The sequence below is a fragment of the Alternaria arborescens genome (genome assembly GCF_004154835.1).
Source record: "Alternaria arborescens strain FERA 675 chromosome Unknown contig_52, whole genome shotgun sequence".
In the NCBI taxonomy this organism is placed as follows: Eukaryota; Fungi; Ascomycota; class Dothideomycetes; order Pleosporales; family Pleosporaceae; genus Alternaria; species Alternaria arborescens.
In genome coordinates, this window is record NW_021167907.1 from 46,806 (window position 1) to 70,042 (window position 23,237).

At 51.7% G+C, this 23,237-nt stretch overlaps 9 protein-coding genes across 9 annotated transcripts; 6 read left to right on the forward strand and 3 right to left on the reverse strand.

Annotated features, from left to right (window-relative positions):
- Window positions 1–250: 250 nt before the first annotated feature.
- Window positions 251–2,584, forward strand: AA0111_g11545 (hypothetical protein; the record flags this gene model as incomplete). The annotated part of the gene is made up of 1 exon (XM_028645423.1): window positions 251–2,584. One exon carries the CDS (start codon window positions 251–253, stop codon window positions 2,582–2,584), a length of 2,334 nt encoding a protein of 777 aa, XP_028500842.1.
- Window positions 2,585–3,168: 584 nt separating this feature from the next.
- AA0111_g11546 (hypothetical protein) lies at window positions 3,169–3,821 on the reverse strand (the record flags this gene model as incomplete). The annotated part of the gene is made up of 2 exons (XM_028645424.1): window positions 3,169–3,623; window positions 3,677–3,821. The coding sequence occupies 2 exons, from the start codon at window positions 3,819–3,821 to the stop codon at window positions 3,169–3,171; spliced, it is 600 nt and encodes a 199-aa protein (XP_028500843.1).
- A 1,450-nt stretch (window positions 3,822–5,271) lies between these two features.
- AA0111_g11547 (hypothetical protein) lies at window positions 5,272–7,196 on the reverse strand (the record flags this gene model as incomplete). The annotated part of the gene is made up of 3 exons (XM_028645425.1): window positions 5,272–6,241; window positions 6,347–6,890; window positions 7,052–7,196. 3 exons carry the CDS (start codon window positions 7,194–7,196, stop codon window positions 5,272–5,274), a joined length of 1,659 nt encoding a protein of 552 aa, XP_028500844.1.
- A 1,451-nt stretch (window positions 7,197–8,647) lies between these two features.
- Window positions 8,648–9,210, forward strand: AA0111_g11548 (hypothetical protein; the record flags this gene model as incomplete). The annotated part of the gene is made up of 2 exons (XM_028645426.1): window positions 8,648–8,828; window positions 8,879–9,210. The coding sequence occupies 2 exons, from the start codon at window positions 8,648–8,650 to the stop codon at window positions 9,208–9,210; spliced, it is 513 nt and encodes a 170-aa protein (XP_028500845.1).
- Window positions 9,211–10,039: 829 nt separating this feature from the next.
- On the forward strand, window positions 10,040–12,598 carry AA0111_g11549 (Vacuolar transporter chaperone 4; the record flags this gene model as incomplete). The annotated part of the gene is made up of 4 exons (XM_028645427.1): window positions 10,040–10,044; window positions 10,135–10,528; window positions 10,575–12,180; window positions 12,231–12,598. The coding sequence occupies 4 exons, from the start codon at window positions 10,040–10,042 to the stop codon at window positions 12,596–12,598; spliced, it is 2,373 nt and encodes a 790-aa protein (XP_028500846.1).
- Window positions 12,599–13,984: 1,386 nt separating this feature from the next.
- On the reverse strand, window positions 13,985–16,364 carry AA0111_g11550 (hypothetical protein; the record flags this gene model as incomplete). Its single annotated transcript, XM_028645429.1, has 2 exons — window positions 13,985–15,635; window positions 15,682–16,364. The coding sequence occupies 2 exons, from the start codon at window positions 16,362–16,364 to the stop codon at window positions 13,985–13,987; spliced, it is 2,334 nt and encodes a 777-aa protein (XP_028500868.1).
- A 254-nt stretch (window positions 16,365–16,618) lies between these two features.
- On the forward strand, window positions 16,619–17,977 carry AA0111_g11551 (hypothetical protein; the record flags this gene model as incomplete). Its single annotated transcript, XM_028645430.1, has 1 exon — window positions 16,619–17,977. One exon carries the CDS (start codon window positions 16,619–16,621, stop codon window positions 17,975–17,977), a length of 1,359 nt encoding a protein of 452 aa, XP_028500867.1.
- A 1,908-nt stretch (window positions 17,978–19,885) lies between these two features.
- Window positions 19,886–20,461, forward strand: AA0111_g11552 (hypothetical protein; the record flags this gene model as incomplete). Its single annotated transcript, XM_028645431.1, has 1 exon — window positions 19,886–20,461. One exon carries the CDS (start codon window positions 19,886–19,888, stop codon window positions 20,459–20,461), a length of 576 nt encoding a protein of 191 aa, XP_028500866.1.
- A 963-nt stretch (window positions 20,462–21,424) lies between these two features.
- On the forward strand, window positions 21,425–23,070 carry AA0111_g11553 (hypothetical protein; the record flags this gene model as incomplete). Its single annotated transcript, XM_028645432.1, has 3 exons — window positions 21,425–21,506; window positions 21,564–22,108; window positions 22,159–23,070. 3 exons carry the CDS (start codon window positions 21,425–21,427, stop codon window positions 23,068–23,070), a joined length of 1,539 nt encoding a protein of 512 aa, XP_028500865.1.
- Window positions 23,071–23,237: the final 167 nt, after the last annotated feature.

Below are 23,237 nucleotides of genomic sequence, written 5' to 3' on the forward strand. Positions count from 1 at the left end.
AAACGTCAATCCACGCTCCTTTCCCAACTCTCGACACCGCTTCAACAAACTTTGATCCTCTCTTTAAGTCCCTATTGCGAATTGCGCATTGCTCAAACAACTCTTCTTGTTCAAACATTTATTCACATCTTGCGACTATTTATAGTGCGACCCTTGCGAGCAATCAACCTCAGTTTCCCAACAACACACGCGACATGCTACCTCGATAACCCAACCTTACTTTGCAGCTGTCAGCTACAACCAAACAACAATGGATAAAATCAAAGATCGATGGGAGACTTTCGAAGAGAATCACCCTAAAATTCGCACGATTGTTGAGGCAGTGAAGCCCTACGCTCCGCCAGTAAACTTCATTACGATCCACTATGCATACTTCATCGGCGTAACCCTCGTGGGTACTCTGATTTTCTGGGGCGCATCGAACCCATCGAAGAGCATTGGATGGTGGGATTGCATGTTCATGTGCATGAGCGCAATGACCGCTTCCGGGCTCAATTCCGTGAACGTCAGTCAGCTCACGACATTCCAACAAGTGGAATTGGCGGTGTTGATGATGATGGGAAGTCAGGTACTGGTCAGCTACTTTACGGTCGCGTTCAGAAAACACATCTTTGAGAAGAGGTTCGAAGATATTGTTGAGGCGGAAAAAGAGAGGCGGAACGCCCGGAAGGGAGATGTTGGTGCTGTGGTCGGCATGACTGGAGCGATGTTCGGGTTGCCGGTTATGGGGTCGTTTGGGAAGGGCAAGGCAGGGAGTAAGACGAAGGGATTGACGAAGGTTGTGACGCCTGCGGAGAGACGTGTGGATGATATGCCGCCCAGCACACCAATTATGGAAGACCAGATTCAAACGGGGATGTCACCGATTTCGGTCCTCTCAAGAGAAAGGAGTCCACCGCAGCATATCGGTTTTCTGGACCCCATCCAAGAACGTATGTCTAACGAAAGGCCCATGTCAGCTGCGACAGGACATTCGATCTACAACGTGCACAGCCAGCAAAGCATATCGAAACGTCGCCGCTCGTTAGCCGAAGAGTCCAAGCTAAACGACAGCTTCAACGTGCAGACTTTTGTCAAGGAGCAAAAGCGCAACATTGGTCGAAACGGACAATTCTTCAACCTCTCGTCAGACCAGCGCGAGTATCTGGGTGGTGTAGAATACCGCGCGCTGAAGTTCCTCTCCATGTTCGTCCCCGCCTACTTTATACTCTGGCAGCTGTTCGGAGGTATCGCATTAGGGGCATACATGTCCGTTTACGAGAGGGAGGCTTGCGCTGTCAATGCGCAGAACCCTTGGTGGGCTGGCATCTTCCTCGCCATCTCTGCGTACAGCAATGCTGGCTTTACGCTGCTGGATGCAGGATTCATACCCTTCCAGTCCTCGTACTACGTCCTCGTCATTGTTACCATACTGTCGCTCGCAGGACCTGCCTCCTTCCCCGTCGTTGTGCGCTTCTTAATCTGGAGCATGTCCACACTTCTCGATCTCTTCTCCAAAGACAAGGAGTACGGCGTGTGGAAAGAAGGCTTCGACTTCATCCTGAAGTTCCCGCGTCGCGTATATACCAGCATGTTCCCTTCGCGCGATACCTGGCTATTTATCGCAACCTTCACCTCGTTTGTAGTGGTAGACTGGGTTCTCATCCTCGTTCTCAGCATTGGAAACCCGACTATGGAAGTCATACCTATCGGCCAACGTGTCTTCATCTCCCTCTTCGAAGGTTTTTCGATCCCGACTGGAGGTTACGCTATCGTCTCGCCATCGGCTATGTACTTTGATGTACAGGTTCTGTGGCTCGTTGTCTTCTACACCGCGGCGTACCCACACATCATTACCATGCGCAAGACCAACGTATATGAGGAAAGGTCTCTTGGCATTTACGAGGGCGACGAGGCTGAGCCAGAACAGCTTCACTCGGCGTCTAGCTCGCTCTTCGATGTTGACGCTGCGATACCATCGTTGCCTACTGCTGAAGCAGAACCAGAAAAAACACGCCTCGCGCCTATCAAGTCTCTCGGTCAAGTCGGCCGTCGCGGCACCGCCTTTGTAGGTCGCCAACTCCAGCATCGCATGACAGCTTTCCAAGGTGTCGGTGTCGCGCCAGTGCCGTCCGCAGCGCCTGCCACTTTGAAACGATCAAAAACCATGGACTTCAACCGCGCAACATCCATCCACTCGCTTTCTTCGCATCCAGGAACCAGACCCCCTTCCCTCATCAGCCAGCAAGTTCGAGGCCAACTTTCGCATGACGTATGGTGGATAGCTCTTGCGCTCTTCCTAATCACACTCATCGAGACACATCACTCCATCGAAGACCCCCGCACATACAGCGTATTTACCATCCTATTTGAGATTGTGAGTGGATACACGACTATTGGAATTAGTATCGGGTTGCCGGATCAATCATACAGTTTCAGTGGCGGGATGTACACGGGAAGTAAGATCATCATGATTTTGGTTATGCTGAGAGGAAGACACAGAGGTTTGCCTGTGGCGCTTGATCGAGCAGTGCGGCTACCGGGGAAGAAATTGGCTGAGATGGAGGAGGAAGATGCGGAGATTAAGAGTATGTTTTCTCAGTGAGGAAATCATGTTCAGTGAGCGATGTTTTGGATATGTTCAATGAATGTGCAGTGTGACCCATCTTGCTTTGAAGCTCTCACATGACTGGCTGGGTTTCAAGACAGACTTTTCTCTTCCATGGATGTAACCTTACGAAGTAGCTTGACGCGTACGCACATGCCAAGCTGCGAGAGAACCTTGAAAACTAAACACTTTCCGGCAATATCCTCGTCAGATCCATCTTTACCCTATTAGATCCTCTCGTCTTCGCTGCCCAGCCATATTGGGCAATACCTTAGTGACTGTGGTTGAGCATCTTAGATGTTTCATCATGCATGGCTTCATCATTGGATTACAGTGGTCCAAGTTCTTGCGGACTACACCGGAATATCTGTAAGGTCTTGAGAATATGTGAAGGGAATAACTTAGGAAAGAAGATGACATTGATTGTACTTTGGTGTGTAAATTGTGGATATCAACTTGGAGACATTATAATTCGTTGGAAACGTCAAGATCGCCACACTACTCTCTGATCAATTACCTCCACTGTACCCTCCACAACTCCTTAGATGCACCATCAAAACCTCACTGTCGTATCACTGGATCTACAAGAGAAGTCCGGCAACACCAAGGACACCACCCAATCCGATAGCCGCGGCAGCCATAGTTGGAGCAGGGGCACCGTTAGTGGTCTGTTGAGCACCACCAGCACCACCAGTGCCAGAAGTCGCTGAAGCAGCGTTAGAAGCCGCAGAAGAACCAGAAGTCGCTCCAGACATGGTAGTTGTCGGAGCGGCGGAAGAAGCGTTCGACATGGCCGAAGTCATCGAAACCATGGAAGTAACGGAACCAACAGACGTACCGGAAGCAGAAGCCGGAGGGGCTGTAGAAGCGGCCGAGGGGTTGTAGGAAGTGGTGCTGAAGGAGCATTCGCGGACAATGTCGGAGACGTCGTTGTCAAGCTCTCCGCCGTTCTGGGTGATGCAGGCGGCGCAGAGGGGGATGGCGGTGTTGGCGTTCTGGGCGTTGCAGATGCACTGGCGCTCTGCAACATCATCGTCTGAAGTGTCTAGTTAGTATTTGTGTGTTATGTTTCCAATGAGATGAACTTACTGGTGCTGTTGTCACAGTCACGGGTCAGTGTAACGACCGAGGCGCAGACATCGCGGCACTGCATGGGGACATCGTCGTTGTCGACATCCTGAGCAAGACCGATGGCGGAAAGGGCAAAGACGATGGCGAGCTTCTGGAAGTGCATGTTTGCGGTAGGTAGTAATCTCAAGCGAGAGTTGTAAAGTTTGATTGGTGTTGTATTGTTGTGGAGTAGTGAAGACTGTGGTTTGCGATGCTGATGATGTCCTCCATCGTGGGAAGTATCAGGGAACTATATACTTCAAAAACTGCTCGCGTGCCTACTTTCCCTTCTGAGACGGCTAGCCCTCCGCATCCAATCAAACATTCCCCTTCCTCGCACAGGGCTGACATCACATCGCTCGCGGTGATTACGTCTGACAGCAGGCTCCGCCCTGCGCCCCGCCATCTATCGGTCCGTCGTCGGTTATCACAGGTGGGCGTTGTCCATGGGGAATGTGGATTGGCGCCGGGGATCAAGGTCTTGTGTCAAGGCGCCCAAGCATGAAGTCAGATGCAGTGCCAAGCGCCCAGCAACGACGGAGCCTTGGCGAATGAGGTTTATTGGGTTATTCATGTAGGACGATCGTCTTGCGTCGCACGCAGCACTGCCTGCCGCGACGCAACAGCCACGGCAGACAACACACATGCCTACGCGTAGCCAAGTACTCAAGATTCAAGTGTATGTCTAAAGTTACACTGAGTACTAAAAAAGCAAGTTGTGGCATCTTCTTCCATGTTCTTCGACAAAAGTGGACCTTGGCCACCCATCAATCATGAAAATGCGGAGAAACTTGGGGACCGCTGATAAGTGATCAGTGCGAAAACATGAGGTCACATTAATGTGGGTTGAGTCAGGCAGTTGTCTAACCAAGGAAAATCTCCCCGCTTCACTTGCCTTACCCATTGAAACGTCTAGATTTGATTTGAGCATGCTTTACACCAAGCTCTGCGGATGTTCCTGCCAAGCATGAGCCAAGTTAGCAATGGACACACTCGCTTGCACCGCCATCGATTACGTGGTGGGTTGTCGCAAGTCAGATGAGGCTGTTGGTGGTATGAGTGAAGTTGTTTCTATCTTTGTAGCAAACATGCATAGATCCGCGCGCGGGAAGTCTTGGTTCGGATAGAAGCGGAGTAAACATGTGTTGAAATACCGAGATGTATAAATGGGAGATGGTATCTTTATGCGCCGCTATGCTATACGCCATGCTTATATGAAACGGACAGAAATGTCAAACTTCGATCCGTGCCGACAACTCAACGCTAACACGCGATGACAAATGCTTCGAAGCGTTAACTCAGAGAAAAATCAGGATGATGTGCGCCAAAATGCCATGCTATGATTTGCAGGGTCAGGGGTGGTGCATGCCGCACGTAGGAATGACAGGAAATGCAGATGCTGCAGACTTTGCTCTGCCGAAGGCTGAGAGATTGAACGATAGCACTGCTGGACGTGGATTTGGGGCTTTGCGAGTGGCAGTCCCCCAGCCAGGAAAGGTCTTTGATAATTCCCCAGATAGAAGATAAAAGTTGGGCAGCGGGATGGTCCGGGATTGTCCGCGAAGCTTGGGACTTCACGAAACGATGTCGGGTGCTTTACCGCTGGGCGTTATGGGGCGGGACCCAGAGACAAAGCCCCGCGAACCCTTTCTAGGCTCTGGCTTAACAGGGACTCGCATAGCGTCCTCTGGCTTCAACTCGCCAGTAAGCCATTGACCCATATGTGTCTGCCATCTCCTGGGGTCGTCCGCTTTCGTTGCTTCCCTTAACCTCCTATGCCGCACTAGCCTCTCCGCTACCTGTTGCAGAACAATCTTAGGAGGCTGGTACTCGGTCAGGCCTCCTGGGCTGGCGATCGTATTCCTCTCAAGATATGCCTCCGTTGCTTGCTCCATAGTGGAAAGCGTTTTACCTCCGGGAACCTCTTTCCTTTCATTCGTTTGCGGATTGGTCCATTGTCCCTTCTCCCAGCTGTCAAGCGGTAGGCCTTCAAGCCCCTTGTCGACGTTGAGGCGCTTGTACCATCGATGTTCTCCCTTGGCTATTGTACGCATCATCTTATGACGATCCTCACCTTCGGTGTATTTGATCAAGACGTTCTTGAAAACAGCCAGCTTCTCACTCCACTTCTGCAGCGCCTTGACCTTGCCTAATGGGCCAGGCCAAACCGCCGCGAATCCGTCATTTGTGGTATCTGGGCGTCCTGTCCCGATAGAAAGCAACAAGCCTGGCTCTTTATCATCACCGTTCAGCGAAGCGTGCTCACTATAAGCAGCATACGAGGGGTTGTTTTCGCGAATTCCTCCATCTTTGAAGCTCACTCGCTTTCTGTTTCTCCCGCTGCCGATCTCGGCGGTGAGCATCTCAAAGTAGAAAGGAGCTGCAGAAGTAGCTCGTGTCACCTGCCATATCTTCAATTTGTCGGCACCGGCATTGTAGTTTGTAACCCAGGGTGGAGCGATATCGGGATCGTATTGGTGGTTGTATGAGCGGAGAAGGTGTGCTTCGTCGATTTGTCCGGAGTGGGTGGCAGTCAGACAAATACTGGGTATGGTTAGTAAAGCGTGAAAATGATAGAGTCAACAAGACCGCAGGAACAGTCTTGTAGTAGGCTGACCTTGTCGAGGACACATAGATGGGGGAACTTACGATTGACATATCCGCTCTGTTGGCCTGCCTCTGATTGACGGCTCACCACCACTTGACCAGGTAGTCGAGCTTTGTAACGAGCCTGTACCTGGTTCGTTGACCGTCGCTTGCACTGGAGCGCTCTCCTCCTCTAGAACCCATGGGTGCCAATCATCTCCTGTACAGTGGTCGTGCTCCTTGCAGTATTGCCTGACGATATCTTGCACGGCTTTCTCTAATGGCTTGTGATGGTATTTGGTAGCCAGAGGCAGCACACTCCTCCTGTGTCCAAACAGCTCGTGTCCTACTTTACGGTATAGTTCGAGGCATTGTGGTACGCTCATACGCAACCTAGCCAGCATGACGGAGATGAGTCCGCCCGTACTGGTTCCGTACATGAAGTCGAAGTAATGACATGGCAGTAGTTCGTCTTCGTTGAATTCGCGTCGTTCGCTGCCCTCTACAGGGCCTTCTTGTGTTTGTAACCGGCGTTCGCATATTGCAATTTCGTGCATGAGGCGTTGGATAATCAGGAGGCTTGAGTAGCCACGGATGCCACCTCCATCTATCGAACATGTTAGTATTTGCTACAAGTGCCATCAAATGCTACAAATCCCTCCGCGATCGACCATGCAGGTTTAAGCACTCGTACCGTTGCGCGCATCCAATGCGCTACGTCCATGTCCACCTGGACCCTTCTCCACATGGCGGAACAACTTCACATACCTAGCGTGAGTATCAAGTCCTCCCAGCAGTTGTCCTTGGTAACGTTCATCTTCCAGGCTTCTCCAGTTTTGTCCTGCACCGTGGCACTGGTGCCCGTCGTCCTTATACTGAGCGGCCGCGAGACCGGCTCCGGTGGTTGCAACATGTCGGCGCGCTTGCTGTGTACTTGATGGAGGTTTGGGACCTAAGGTATGCAGCCTTGCACAAATCGCGCACTTCTGATCAGGCCGGAAACAAAAGGAGGTAACGGATCGACGCAGGTTGCAGTGGATATAAGGCTGCCGAGAGCCTCATGACAGCTTTGGCGCGTTCCTGCAAAGCGCGCGACGGTCTGCACGCTGGTGGATGGGTGGGTCGCGGGAGTGGCTGACTCTGCCGCTAGCGAATGGAGTCTGGGGTCGTGACGAATTAGGACGACGGAATTGCGACAGAGCCACTGCTAAGCCTCTGGGGTCCAATAAAGCGTGGAGGCTTGTCTCTGATCTCATTGTGACCTTGGGAATTCTTTATGTTGAAGTGGTCAGGGGGTGACGGGTTTGTGTGACGCAGGGAATAGAATGATGAGGTCAGCCCGTTTTCCCGCAATCCTACCCAGAATTTGGGAGCCGACAACAACCACGGTGAGAGTTTATCAGTAGCCGGTCTGCTTGCTATACAGGCATACTATTTCGCGTTGTTGCCTATGTGGAGCTGAAATGCAGGGCTGTACACGAGCAGGCAGAAAGGCTAACATGTTCCGCGACGCAGTCCTCCTCGAGCAAACTCGAGACGCCAGGGGGTCGCAACTGAATCCAGAGTGACGCCTGCTTGTGATACTGACGATGGCCAAGCGGGTCTGCCGGACTGCGTAGTGAGAGCGAATTTTGGCCGATATATGGTCACATGAATGGCGTTCATGGGTTACAGACTTGCAGGTGATGCGCTTGATAATCTCTCGCAATATCGCTGTTACAAGTATGAAAAAAATATGTCATGAAATACCACGATGAGTCAAATGGTCTCTTTTCGACTGATGGAAGGTTGTGGGCATGTTCGGCATACTGACGGGCCTCGCTTTTAGTCCGTAGCCGGCTCTGCCCATGGTTGACCAGGGTTCCTCAGAGACAGGGCTTTCTGGCTCATGTTGGGCGAGACGGGACAGAACTCAAACGAGCTGTACCTGACTGAAAGACTAAAGTGTTTGAATGTTTGGAACAGGAACGTTGCCGTTGCGCACTTGGGCCAATCACGGTAGTTGACGGCACAGCCGCATCGTGAACCAATCAACGAGTAAATCGGCCGGGAGCGACATCATACCATCAGCCACGCTAGGGGGCGCAGCCCGTGGTGTGACGCTGCTGGAAGGCTCGACGCTCTCTCACGACCCAGACCGTCACTCCACCTGCACCTTCACACCATTTTTTCCTCACGCGACTGACCGGCGCCTACGCCTATACAAAGCACATTCCACCAGTTTGTAGGACCACAAACAACAACCGAGACAAGCACCAGATTCCTTTCGCTACCCATCCTTCATCCTTCTCTGCCCACCGGAGCCCTATTCTCGCCTGTTGCGACATCTCAGCCTCACCTTCTCAGTACAGAAGCGAAGGAATAATGCAGGAAAGCACGACCTTCAAGTCGGATTCGACGTCTGGCTCAGCGTCCAGTAAATCGAGTGTCCTGTTCGATTTGGATGCAGGCGGCCACAAGTCTATCCTTGTGTACAAGTATCGTTCGGGCGCAAAGGGTCTAGAGATCAAGACAGAGGCCGACCTTTGCAGTGAACTTGACCAAGGTACGTTTCTTTCTGCCTGCTGATTTGGCCCCAACTAAGGCAGCGCCCAGACCCGTCATTACCCTTCATACGCGTCACCAAGAAGCCTATACCGCGCGGCAACAGTCGGCTTGACATACTCAACGAAGATCTGCTCGCTCCGTTGGAGCGTGAAAAATACGCAGAGAAGCCTACCCTCAAGGCTTCCGTCGCAAATGTGGGACTGCCCACGCTCGCGAAATGGAAGCACATGATACTAGGGAGTTACGAGGACCTATACATCGTCTCGCGGTCGCATACGCCCTCGCCTGAGGCCAGCAAGACCAACAGTCCAGAGTCAAGTCAGCATGTCACGCCTGCGCATACCTTCCCTAACGAAGCGTTGCATAGTTCGGGTGCGTAGGTGTGAATGCCATCACACACAAAACTACACGCTACCTATACGATCATACGTTTTCTGTCTGTCATTACGCGATACCCATGGAGCTCGGCGCCGGATGGAGTTTACCTTGTTATTATATCCCTTGAGTCGTCTCATGTCCGTCTGTCGCTTTAGGATAGAGAAAGGTCATGCTGCGCGATATCGAGTCGGCAGTATGTAACTCTCAATACGAAACCACTATAGATACTAGCTGTGCTGGTCATCCTAAGTTATATGCATCGTGCCGTGTGAACCTCTTAGTCCAGAGCTGCTGTGTGCTTGCGCATCCAATGTCGCGTTCCCAACAGATGTAGAGGAGCAATATCATGAAGAAACAAGAGACCCCTGTCTGATAACACCAGTTCATGCCGAGGAAGGAGCCGCTGCACCAGGATCGGTTGTCGCCAAACCAACGTCATCACAGACGTGATTCGCCAATGTAGTGGTCGCAAGAATGACTGCAGGGAAGATATGTAAAGCTTTTCTCCCCGTGTTGCAGCGACAGGAAGCGAAGGAGCATACTGCCTGCATTGTTTGTATACACGTGGGTGGCATCGGACCTTCTAAATGGCTGGGCGCAACGGCAGACCCATCTACGGCTCGTCCAGACGACACTAAGGGACGGCGCTCCACCCAAGTCTGCACATGCAAGCGGGGAGCTTCACTCTTGGGCCCGGTCTTGTTGCGCTGGGGCCCTGCATCAACTTCTGAAGCTTCCCTCGTGAGCCCATATTGCTGACAACCATTCTTCCACGCCCATAACATCCCAATCCAACGGCTCGAGGTCTGCAATTATCCTCGTTCGCCCGACATGAGGTTCGTAATCCCAGCAATGCAGCCATGCACGCGTCGCCCAATCGTCGCACAGCGCGGATGATGTCAACGGAAACTAATGCGCGTTCGCAGGTTTGGTCAGCAGCTCAAGCAGTCGCTCAACAAGGAGTGGATCTTCTACTACATCGACTATGAGAACCTAAAGAACTCGCTGCGCGTCCACCACATCTGGGACGAGAAGTCGGAGCAGAGCTTCGTCGAGCAGCTCGAGAAGGAGCTCGACAAGGTCTACACGTTCCAGCGCGTCAAGGCCGAGGAAATTATCCGTCGCATAGCAGCCTCTGAGAAGGAAGTCAACGATGCCGTCGCGCGCGCCCAGCAGGAGCCCCAAAACAGCGACAACTTCGAGGAAGATTTCGACTTGTTAGAGGAGGACCTGAGCGATATCATCGCCGATGTCCACGACCTCGCCAAGTTCACGCAGCTCAACTACACGGGCTTCCAGAAGATTATCAAGAAGCACGACGTACGTATTGAAACAATTGGCATGTTACAAGGCTAATTGCATGCAGAAAAATACCAGCTGGTTCCTCAAGCCCGTCTTCGCCGCCCGTCTGAAGCGCAAGCCCTTCTTCCAGGACAACTACGACTCCTACGTGGTCAAGCTATCACGACTCTATGACATCGTCCGCACCCGAGGAAATCCCGTCAAGGGCGACGCTTCCGCCGGAGGAAAACAACAAAACTTCGTGCGCCAGACAACCAAATACTGGGTGCACCCCGATAACATCCTGGAGCTGAAGCTTATCGTCCTCAAGCACCTGCCTGTGCTCGTCTTCAACCCCAACAAAGAGTTCAACGAGGAGGACTCCGCCATCACATCCATCTACTTCGACAACACCGACACATGGGAGCTATACCAGGGCCGTCTGAAGAAGACGGAGGGTGCAGAGGCTATTCGTCTGCGATGGTATGGAGGCATGTCTAGCGACACCATCTTCATTGAGCGCAAGACGCATCGTGAGGACTGGACAGGCGAGGAGTCTGTCAAGGCGCGTTTCAAGCTCAAGGAGAAGAACGTCAACGCATACCTCCGTGGTGAACTCAGGCCTGAGCAGATCTTCGAGAAGGAGCGTAGGGAGCAGAAGAGGCCTGAAAAGGACATCGCTTCTGACGAGCAACTGGCCCGAGAGATCCAGTACCGCGTACTGACCCGCAAGCTCGAACCCGTTACGCGATCTTTCTACCACCGTACCGCTTTCCAACTTCCCGGCGATGCTCGCGTCCGTATCTCCCTAGACACCGAGCTTACCATGACCCGCGAGGACAATCTGGATGGCAAGAGGCGCGCTGGTGACAACTGGCGCCGCACGGATATCGGTGTGGACTGGCCTTTCAAGCAGTTGCCTAAGGAGGACAAGGAGCTCTTCCCTTACGCCGTTCTAGAGGTCAAACTTCAGACACAAGCTGGAGGAGAGCCGCCTCAGTGGATCCGTGACCTCACGTCTTCCCATCTCGTCGAAGCCGTACCCAAGTTCTCCAAGTACATTCACGGCACTGCCACGCTCAACCCCAAGCGCATCAACTTGATCCCATACTGGTACCCACAGATGGATGTTGACATCCGCAAGCCTGTTACCCACAAGTTCGGTATTGAGCGCCCTGGAGCAAGCAACGATATTAGCACCAGCGGTAACCTGGACGACGACGATAGCGAAGACGAGGATGCCGTCATGGGTCTGCCCGCAGCTAACGGCAACGAGGATGACGACAGAATGAGGAGGCTTCGCGACGCAAGGGACGTCATGGAGCAGAATGAGATGGAACGAAGCCGCGATTACGGCACTCTTACGAATGGCAACGATCCCAATGCGCTCGATATTGAAGAGCGTGTCGCCGCTGGACGCACTCGCGACGAGGACTACCCCATCTACGATTCTGACAGCGACGATGATGACGAGGAGTTTGAAGCTGCCAAGCGACAAGGAGGTCTCCGCTATGCAAAGAAATGGGTAGAGCGCACCGCTACCAACGTGGGCTCTACGGTTCTCTCGAGTGTTGCAGCAATAATCCCCAAGCCAACACCAACCGACGTTGGTGAGGGAGGCTTCTCCCTTGGCGTACCCTCATGGAAACAGAAGGGCGAAGTCAAGCGCTTCAAGGCACCGAAGGGCAAGCGTAAGTTGTTCCGATCATGCCACCTCCAGCCTGTACTAACATCATAATAGGTATTCACGTCCCTGTCCGTGTCGAACCCAAGGTCCAGTTGGCAACCGAGCGTACTTTCCTCTCGTGGCTGGAATTCTCCATCCTCATCGGTTCCATCGCCGCTACGTTGCTCAACTTTGGTGATAGCTTGGCCTTTGCAGCTGCTTGGGCGTTCACCATCATCGCTTGTCTTGCGCTGTGCTATAGTGCAGGCTTGTACTTGTGGAGAGTGAACAAGATCAAGGAGAGGAGAGCGGTCACATATCACGATCGTTGGGGACCGACGTTGCTTTGCTTGGGATTGTTCTGCGCCATAGCGATCAGTTTCGGGTACAGGATTGGAAAGGGTGGTGTTGAGGGTGGATTGAAGGGAGATATTAAGGGTTGAGCACGTCGTGAGGTGGACATGGACTCGCGGAAGATGGAATTCGATGTTTTTGAACTTGTCATGACTGACGTTTCGAAGCTGATGTTCGTATGGGAGGGATGCATAATTGGCGTTACGTGTACATAAAACTGTACATAATAATGGGTATTGTTGTACTATTGATTACTTCTGTAGGTTGTTGCAGCGTTCTAATCTGGTGATGTTCATGGTGTCAGTGATGCGGAGATATGAGCTATGGACACGCGCTCGCTAGCCGAGAGGAGATGCGTATAAATTACTGTCTTCCAGAGGTCTGCTTCCCTTCTTCCATTACACTCTGGTTCTTCCCTTCCTAAAACGACAAAAAAAAAGGAAAAAGACTCTTCCATGTCTGTCTCGCTTTCCCAAAAACATTGATATTACCGTACCATGGCTGAAATTGGCATCTTTTAAACTTCGAAAACATGGAAGCAAAGATGCCCATGAAGAAGCCTCATATTCCTCCTTTCACTATGATAGAGCGACATCAAAAACGAACTCACATCATTTATGGGGAGCGTAAAGAAGGACAGGTCAACTCAAACATTTGGGGGACGCATAAGATCCCACAAAAACGACTCTTTTCTCCGCTTACTACTCGCATTCTCACATTACGATTACCATATTGTCTTTACCTCTAAAACGTCAAGCAACAAATTGTATGTCCGCCTGATTGAAAATTGGAGAAAACGTCGAAATGTTTCTTTGTGAGCTCTCGGACTCAGAAAACGGTTAGCAGGATCATCACATACAGTTCTCTTACTATCTTACTCATGATACAAAACGTCAAGTCGAACACAGTCAAAAAGTATGGCTGTGTCTTTTCCAAAAGCCACCGAGTGGCTTGCCATGTTCGAGTGGTCATCTAATCGTTTCTTTCAAACATGCCAGCAGAAAAGCCTCAAGCTAGCCGTAGGATGTTGCTATGTACATTCAGTGCTTCAAAAGGAGTGTTGATTACACATGGATCCATATGTGCACCTGCATATCCGGCAAAGGCGGGAACATGCGGAGCAAGATCCCATACACGACCAAGTGTGCTGCATGCAGAGTACTCGAAAAGCATCTGGCTTTCTGTTCGAGACGTCGGAGTTCTCTCGAAAGGGAACAAGCTGAAATCGGCAACGAGTGTGCGCATGAAGTGGGCGATAGAGCGCTATTGACACGTTACTTGCATTTCTATAACCTTTACCCAAGGGTATTATGACATGCGCTCCTCTTTAAATCTTGAATCAAAGAATATGAGTTCAAATCCAGCTGCCAGGAACAATATGATACCAAGACCACGGAATGACCAAATCAAAACGCTAAAACAGCATGTGCACTATCGATGAGAAGCCGATCGTAATCAATGACATTAAACCATTACTATCCCTCGGTCCTAACTACGCCAGTGGAAGCTCTGATATCGAACTCGACCCATCTTGCTCTTCCTTCTCGCCTCCCTCTCCCGCCACTTTCATCTATACTTCCTGGGTTCATGACTGTACAGCCAAAGTACTTGACTACAAATGCCGGTGCCTCGCTATCCGCGAGCACCAGACTCGTCGGCAACGGGTAGAGATTCATTGTGTGTGCGAAATCCCAGTGTAATGGCCGTGCCGAGAGCGGGAAGGGGCTTAAATGCGATTGTGAGAGTATGGTTCGGGTGAGCGCGCGCGCTGTTTGTGTTTCGATATCAACATCTGATTGCTGCTGCTGCTGTTGTCGGGCTGGCGGCGGCCTGAGGTCAAGATCCATGGCGTCCTGCTGTTCTGCTTCTTGTTGTTGATGACTCGGCGCGTATGGCATATCGTCATCTACATCCGGAGGTGGCTTGTTGAATCGTATCGATTGTCTTTGCAGTCTTCCGGCCACATCATCCCTCAGTATTGCCATCTCGCCCTTCACGCCGAACCACGTCAGGCGCGAGGGGTTGGATGTCCAGATTACTTCCCCTTCTTTTCCCTTTGCTTTGCCGGCACCCCATATTTCTCTGTTCGCCTCAGCAACGACCTTTCTGATCCTGCTTGTGAACATTGTTGGAATGGGTTTCCTCGGTAATGGCGTAGCGGCACCGGCGGAGAACGCACTCGGCCAGGCGTCGTTGTCGCCGGGAACGAATACAAGTGTAGTATGTGCGATGAGAGTTTGAAATTCTGCAAGGACAGAGGCGAGTGCGTCGAAGTGTTCTTTGTATTCTATGCTGCCTGTTCCCGGTACGCCTGCCAAACTGGCTTTCGAACTGAAGTTTCCCATTAGGATGATGCCGAGAGGATAGACTGGGTGGGCGTCGGTAGGATCGGGTGTATATGTGCGTAAGAGGGTACGAAGGGCAGACAATGTGGAGGGGACATCTAGATGGAGGTCTGAGGCTATGACGATGTTGTGTGCTGTGTCGGGGTCGAGGAGTTTCGATGCAATCTTGTTCATGCGAGTACCGGTCGCGCGCTGAGACCCAACGCCTAAGAAGTCTGTCCATCCGAATGCTGGTCCAGCCAAGCTGTTCTTGTCGGCCTCTTCGGCGCCCCCCAAAGTTGCTGTTCTCCGTTCACTGGGAGGGTGTCCGACTGAGAAACCTAGGAATTTGCCGCCTATCGTGCCACCAATGCCACTGCTGCCTCCTAGAGTTGATGTGGCACCAGCGTCCTCTTCGTAGCTACCCTCGACTAGAACAATCATGCCTGGTGCGAAATATGCGCCATTCTCAGGGATTGGACGAGCGTGTTGAATGTCCAAAGGAATTGTGCCTGTGAGATCGGAAAGTGAGAGCACACCAGTGGCCGAAACTGTAAGCATGCCTAGCAATAGATGTGTACTTCCAGTCCGACCAAGCAGGTTCGCGATGGGAGTGATGGTGTTCATCTGTGAGGTTGCAATGGATCCTGTGCGGCTTAGGGTAGCAGACCGCGCTGTAGAGAAGGTGGGTGCTTGGAACGTCTCGTTGCGGAGTATGCGCTGGTGTACGATGTGGTATCGCTGACGGAAGAGCTCAGTCTTGTGTTTTGGATCTGGGAAGAGTGATGGCTTCTTGGCAGATCTGTCATGGTCAGCAGATATTCAACTCTTGCTTGCTCTATGCGTACTTTTCGAAATGCTTCTGGGTAGCATTGTATATCAGCTTTGGCTGGTCGAAGGCGCCAATGACCTTCATCCACTCTCTTGGATCTTTCAGCAGATCTTCTTCTTCGTCTTTGTCTTCCACCTCCAAACTGGACATGCCGAAACTGCTGTTACTGTCCAGACTCGAGTGATTTGTCTGGCCGGCCATTTCAGGTCCAAAGTTGAAACTGGTTTGCCTACCCAGAGTCGACCCTTGTACTACTCTTCCTCCGCTCATGGAGCCTTCAAGTGTCTTCAGTATGCCTCTGAGTGTCTCATTGTCGCCTTCTACGATGACTTGACCACCGCATTTCTTCCAGCTCTTCGCAATCTCTTCCAAGACCTTCTCTGCTAAGCCTTCCTCTCTCCATCCTGATCCGCAGTGTTTCCCTACAAACGTTGCTAATGCTTGGAGGGCAGAAGATGTGAGGGTGAGGTTGTGTTTCTTCGTAAATGTCCGAAAGGCAAGCGGTCGCAATGTCGCTGGTGGAAGGAGTATAGGTAGCACAGTCGACTTTCCAACTGGCTTCAGTGCAGGCGGGGCGCGTATGGGGGCTGTTCTGCGGGGATTGATGGGATGAACGGGCGTTCCGAATGCGGGCGATGAAGATGGGATAAGATCCGAGGGTACCGCTGAGGGCTTCTCTGGTCTTCTCGAGGTCGCCATGTTGGTAGCGGTGAGGGTGAAGTTGTGCTGTGTCGCAATGTTGGCAGGCGGTCGGGATTCCACTTTACGCGTGCGACGCGTCCAGGCGCGATTTCGCGCTAGGTATGGGCTAAGCTACTTTTCCCAGCAACCACCAATCCTCCAACCCAAACACAACACTAAACATCCTTCACGCCTCCTTCATCCGCTCGAGAAGTCCGTTATTGCTATCGCGTACTCCATACAACATCTGTGAACTTGGTTAATCTCACACAATGGCCGACCCTGCGACTGAACCGCTCGCGACCGTCACTGAGACCGAGGACCTGCCCAGGACGAAAGAGAAGATGGGAGAGCTGTCGCAGGCTGCTTCTATACACTACTCCACCAAAAACTACGACGCTGCTGCCGAACACTACGCCGATGCCGTCGAAATTCAAGCTGAACTCAACGGTGAGATGGCACCGGAGAACGCTGAGCTGCTCTTCTACTACGGACGCGCGCTATACAGGTCCGCAGTCGCCAAGAGTGATGTGCTAGGCAACAAGGTGGCAACACAGGAAAAGAAGAAGAAGCAGCCCAAAGCAAAGAAGGCCGCCAAAGCAGAGGCGGGCGAGGGGTCAAGCGCCGCAAAGGCTGAGCACAAGGAGGAGTCAGTAGAGAACAAGCCATACTTCCAGCTCCAGGGCGATGAGAACTGGACCGATTCTGAGGATGAAGACGATGACATGCAGGATGGCGAGGAAGAGGAGGACGATGACGACCTCGGAAACGCGTACGAGATCTTCGAGCTAGCTCGCGTCCTCTACGAGAAGCAATTAGACTCGCCAGAAGGAGATGCCTCAGATAAGGGCAAGGGCAAAGCAGAGCTAAGTCCACGAGCACGCATCGTCAAGGAGCGTATCGCAGACTGCCACGGTTTCCTTGTTGAGATCTCGCTAGAGAACGAGCGGTTCCACGACGCCATATCAGACGCCCGCAAAGCGCTCGCCTTACAGGAGGAATTGTATCCTTTCGAACACGAGAACGTCACAGAAGCTCATTACTCGCTTTCCCTCGCGCTGGAGTTTGCATCCGTCTCTAAGGTACGAGAAGACCAGACCGGACAAACGACCGAAGAGTCCGCCAAGCAAGAACCAGGGAAAGAAGACGAAGACGGTATAAACTGGGAGCTGCGCAACGAGGCTGCTGAACAGACTGATCTTGCCATAAAGAGCCTAGAGGCACGATTGAAGAAGGAGGAGGCCGCACTCGGCTCTGACGCGCTGAAACCTGAGCAGAAGAAGGAGAAGCAAACAATCATTGAGGATAAAAAGGGTATGCTCGAAGACCTCAAGACTCGTCTTGTAGATCTCAAATCAGATCCTACGAAGCAGGAGTTTGACAGTATTGACTCGTCGGTGTTCAAGGGTCTGCTAGGAGGCCTGTTGGGCGCAGATTCCGCAACGCAAAAGGCGAAGCTTGCGGAAGCTACCAAGACCGCGAACGATGTGTCTGGTATGGTGAAGAAAAAGGTCAAGGCGCCTGCTCCGGCACCATCAGGTTCAAACGATGCCGGTAGCAGTAAGAGGAAACTAGAAGTTGATGACGGCGGCGCGGAGGGCAAGCGAGCGAAAACCGAGGAACCCGCGTAAACTGTTTACACTGCGTATTAGAAGAACGCAGAAAGTTGACAAGGCACGATTGATACCTAGGTAGTTGTCGAACGGTGACCCTTGTGTTACAACACGACAAACGGTAACGGGCTGATGAATTGACATTGGACTTGGAACATATGAAGATATTTCCCATCACATTGCACAACTGGACTTGCTCTGATATGCACACCGACATGAAGTGGCGGTTCCTAGCCGCTTTCCCCCAATCCGTCTACCTGAACCAATATCGCAGTGCCATGTGTGCGCAAACGCCTGAGTATATGAGGGGTCAACGAACAAGTGCAAAGAACGCCCATTGCTGAGCGGATGGTATACATGTTGCGTCTGTTCTTGATATGTCGCTGACCGCCAACAATCTGTTGTAAACGCCCACGTCCAGACGTGGTGCATAATGAAGATCCGAATGTCTACCTGCTCAGGCCTAACAACCTCATGGACACATCGTCCTAAAGAAAATGCCAGATTCGAAGCGTCGCACCTCATCGTCTCGTCACCGTCAACACACTTCGATTCGCAACGATGGCATCTACATTGTCGGCGATACAGAGATTGTTGTCAAGAATTCAGGATACATGGGCTACGACACAGCACCAACACATGGTCCGCCCCGAAGCGGAAGGCTTAGTACTGCGCTGTTTTTCCTCTGTCACCCAATCCGCTGTCTCGCTCAGCTTCAGCATCACATGCAAGAAGATGGTACAATGCACATGTGCCAGGGTGGGACGGGTATGATCGACTCTGATTGGGTTCGAAGTGAGGGTCGCCGACATGGGAGATTTGAGAAAAGTTCTTACCCTTCAAAGCACCGGAAAGAGATCAAAAGAGCAGATCCAGTTGATAATGGTTCTCAAAGAGCCCGTCACCGCCGTCATGGGCGCCATCCTTCCCGCCATAGTCATGATAGCTCAAGTACAGAGGGCATATCGAGTCACCACGATGAGGTGTCCGTAAAACACAGCTCGAATGGTGCGTCGAACGAGTTTGATGTTTCGCCACGTGCCGCTAAGACACTCATGCTCCTTCCTAAGTACTCACCGATAGTGGATCGTGTGCTTTTTCAGCCTATGGTACAAGAGAACCCCAGGGTACAAGAACAACCTCGAGTAGACTTCCTGAATTCACGTCAGAGACCTGAAACGTCCCATCACAGGCTACAATGCTCCGCTTCTGGCGTCAATGCCGAAGCTAGACATCCACAAACTCCAAGCGATCAGTATTCTCGTTCTGACGAAGAGTTCTTCGATGCTTTGTTAAAACAACCCGATGATTTTGCTCCTGCTCTTAACCCAGAATTTTCGCGAAAATTGTCAGCTGTCAAAGAAGAGATCATCAGGCATTGAGTAGAGAATCTAAATAATGCATCGTCAATCCAAAAGGAGAAAAAGGTAGTCTGGACAGTCTGGGTAGTATGAACACCGCTAGCAAACGAATTGGTGTCATGGGACGATGTAAAATGTAAAGGTTTTATAGAGTGGAAGCGAGCCTCCAACACCTCCTACCCAAATATACATCTAGATGACCTTGTAGATATCTCGAAAGAACCACCGTGTCTGCTTCCAGCAAGTGTTGTCTGTCATCGTACATGTCCCGCCGAGCCCTTCTAGTTCAAGACAAGATGACGAAGATCAAAGCATGGCGTGGAAGAGGTGAATTTTGACATACAGTCGTGGTATGCGAATCGCGGTCAGTTATACGATCTTCTTCGTAGCTTCCAGTACAATGCGGGTCGAAGCGGGGCAGGCGGCCCGTGCGGCAAGGCTGCGTCATCGCCTCCTGCGCCTTCACATATTCGTCAGCTAATCCTAAGCTCCGCCGCCCTGGAACACGACTCAAAAACCCAAGACCTCTATCACAAGATCATCCGGAAGTACAAGTATCGCAGTCATGGCCTCCAACCACAACGACAACCCGTGGGCAGACCAAGGGAACCCGCAAGGACAGAGCCAGCAGAGCCACAACCCCTACCAAGCGTACCAAGACCCGCCTCACAACCCCTACGCCCAGCAACCACCCCCGAACCCATTAGGTCAACATCCCCCTCAAGAGCCGTACGCACAGTACCCGCCTCAACACCAGGACACCTCACCGTGGAGCCAAGAGCCAAGCCAAACTCAATCTCACAATCCATTCATGCAGTCACAATCCCATGACCCTTCCCAACAGTCCTACCAGCAGCAACAAACCCCCCAATCCTCCTACCCTGGACAAGAAGATGTTCCGCCAGGTCTACCGCCCCGCCGCACAGCTACGGAGATGGCCCTTCCTACCGGACAGGACCGTTCGCACCAGATTGAGGTGATGCAGAGTTACGAGGCTGCGGGACGAAAAGACGACGATGACGAGAATGTTGAAGCGCTGCAGCGAGAATTTCCAAAGATAGATGGAAGTCTGATTGCAGCGATCTACGGGGATACCAAAAGCTTGAGCGCTACAAGGGAGATGTTACATGAACTGCAGTAAGGCAACTTCGGGAAAATCCTATATATCCATGGACGACGAAATGAAGTAGGGGTAGGAGAGTCACTATACGCCGAAATAATCATGAGCACCATTATGGAGGCTTTGCAGGTACAGAAAGGTGCTGTAATTGCATAGTCCAGATGTCGGAAACGTGCCTTTCCTCCCCAACTACTCTACCAAAGACCTTTTTGTTCCTCACTTCGCGTATACTGATTCCCCTTCTTGTGTTGCTTTTCTGCAGAAGAGTTCCCGTTATCTATCTTGACCGAGTCTCACGTGCAAGGCTATATGTTCAGCTTATACTTGGGGCGCACGGGCTTCGTGCGTCGGAATTGCGTCCTAAACCTCGCAGCAGCTCGATGCGAGACTCCAATCATCGGCAAGAACGCCTTTTACGCTCACCGAAAGCACCTACAAGATTTCCGGTTCGACAATCTGCGAAAACAGTCTGATCGTGTTGGTCTCATGTATAGCACAGTGCGATGAACCAGCACAAGTCATATTTTCAGGTTCACGACATTTATCGCGACGGGAAGCATCGATATCACATGGTGTTTCACTGCCGGCAAACCTTCCGTCCTTGAATGCGGCATGCCCAAAGGGGAACCCCGCACTTTTGCCCAGCCGGCCCAGCTAGCATGACTTCAGCCCAGCTAGGACGGCATGAGTGCGTCTCTACGAAGCCTTGCCCTGGCGCACTATTCCATGTCGCTCACCTCCGCATTTGCTTCTCCGCAGGCCCATAATTTCCCCGGATATGGTCCGTGGGGAGATTCTACCAGGTTTCTGCCGCTACTTTAGATGCTTCGACATTAAGCTGGATGAGGATATGCCGATGTACATCTGTAAGTGGCTGGGACGAGTATAAAGCCTATATGTTTGTGGTTCGTAGCCTGAGTCCGTCATCACACTGTTCAGCAGTTCCTTCCTGTCAACCAGACTATTGGGTTCAGGATCTTCATTATGCGTTTCCTCGAGCTCAGAGGCAAGAGCCTCATTGCCGTTATTCTGTTGACCTCTGGTCTTGACTTTCTTCTTTTTGGATGTAAGCTTGAAGTCAATCATGTTACACTGTGGCTATGATGTCTAACGCGACTCAAAGATGACCAAGGACTCTTCGGCGGCATTCTGGGCGGCCAGCGCTTCAAAGACACCCTTGGCAATCCCAACCCAACCATGACCGGCCTTGTCACAGCCATCTATGATATCGGCTGCGCTCTCGGTGCTGTTGTGGCTTTCGTCTTCGGCGAGCGGATCGGACGCAAGCGTTCCATCATCCTCGCTAACCTCATCGTCGTAATTGGTGCTGCTATTCAATGTGCCAGCTTCGACTACTGGCAGATGTTCGTCTCCCGCATCATCGGTGGCGTTGGTGTCGGACTGTCAACAGTTGCGGTACCAATCCTGCAGTCAGAGACATTACCTGCGCATAACCGTGGTTCGCTTCTTGTCGTCCAGTCCGCCTTAATCATCATTGGAGTTGCTGTCGCGTCTTGGCTATGCTTTGCGACGCTATATGCCGATAGCTCGCTGCAGTGGCGCTTTCCTGTGGCTTGCCAGATACTGTTTTCACTACTTGTGTTGGCGCTTTGTCCGTTCTTGTGCGAAACTCCAAGATGGCTAGCATCGCGTGGAAAGATTGACGAGGTACGTAATCTATCGCATGATGAACATATCGGTCCTAACGCATTTCTCAGGCGAAGTATACCATCAGTCGACTTTTGGACAAGCCGCTGGATGATGAGGAAGTGCTGGGCCAACTCCAGGAAATCCTCGACGCGATCGCGGCAGAGAGTAGCGAGGAAGAGCCCACCTGGAGCGAAGTCTTCAGCAACGCAACCAAGACCCGCAATCTACACCGTGTCATTCTCGGAATGGGACCTTATATGATGAACCAGTGGAGTGGCATCAACGCCCTGTGCTACTACCTGGCCTACATCTTCCAGCAGTACCTCGACTACTCCCCGAGCATGTCTCTCATCCTCGCCTCAGTGGCTTTCACTCAGTATGCTGTGTTCTCGTGGCCACCATACTTCTACATCGACAAGATTGGGCGCCGATGGTCGGTTATGGGCTCGTCAGCCGGTTGCGCAGCATGTATGGCTATCATCGCCGGATGCCTGGCCAAAAACAGCTATGCTAGTGCCGCAGCAGCAGTCGCCTTCATCTTCTTGTATCTCGACTGCTTCACCCTTGGTATATTGCCTGTGTCTTGGTCCTATTCAGCCGAGATTCAACCTCTCCGTGTCCGAAACAAAGCGACAGCTGTCGGCGTCTTCTCGCATTGGATGTCAAACTTTGTTGTTGTAATGGTAACTCCCATTGGTCTGGACAACATCCGCGGTCATTACTTCTGGGTCTGGGCTGCTGTTTGCGCATCCTTTGTGCCACTCACATACTTCTTTGGTGTCGAAACATCTGGACGCACGCTTGAGCAGATTGATATCATGTTCTATGAGCAGCCGAGGCTGTGTATGGGGCTCAATCCAGAGAACCGAAGGGTTGTACGGGCGAGCAAGTCAGATGAGGAGAAGAGATTCAAAGAGTTTGCGCACGTCAACGAAAAGAACCAGGCTGTTATGGAAGAGAGAATGAGCCAAAGCGACTAAGATTTTGCATACGCTGTATGAAGGGCTGCAGAGAAGACTAGTGTCTTGCATCGAAGATTTCGTCGACATAACATGCTTGCTCTACAACTCTTCGCATTTATCCACTTTTTTCTCTTCCTGAGTGTGAACACCTATTTCCAAGTACTCTTCGAGTACTTCAGTCGCCC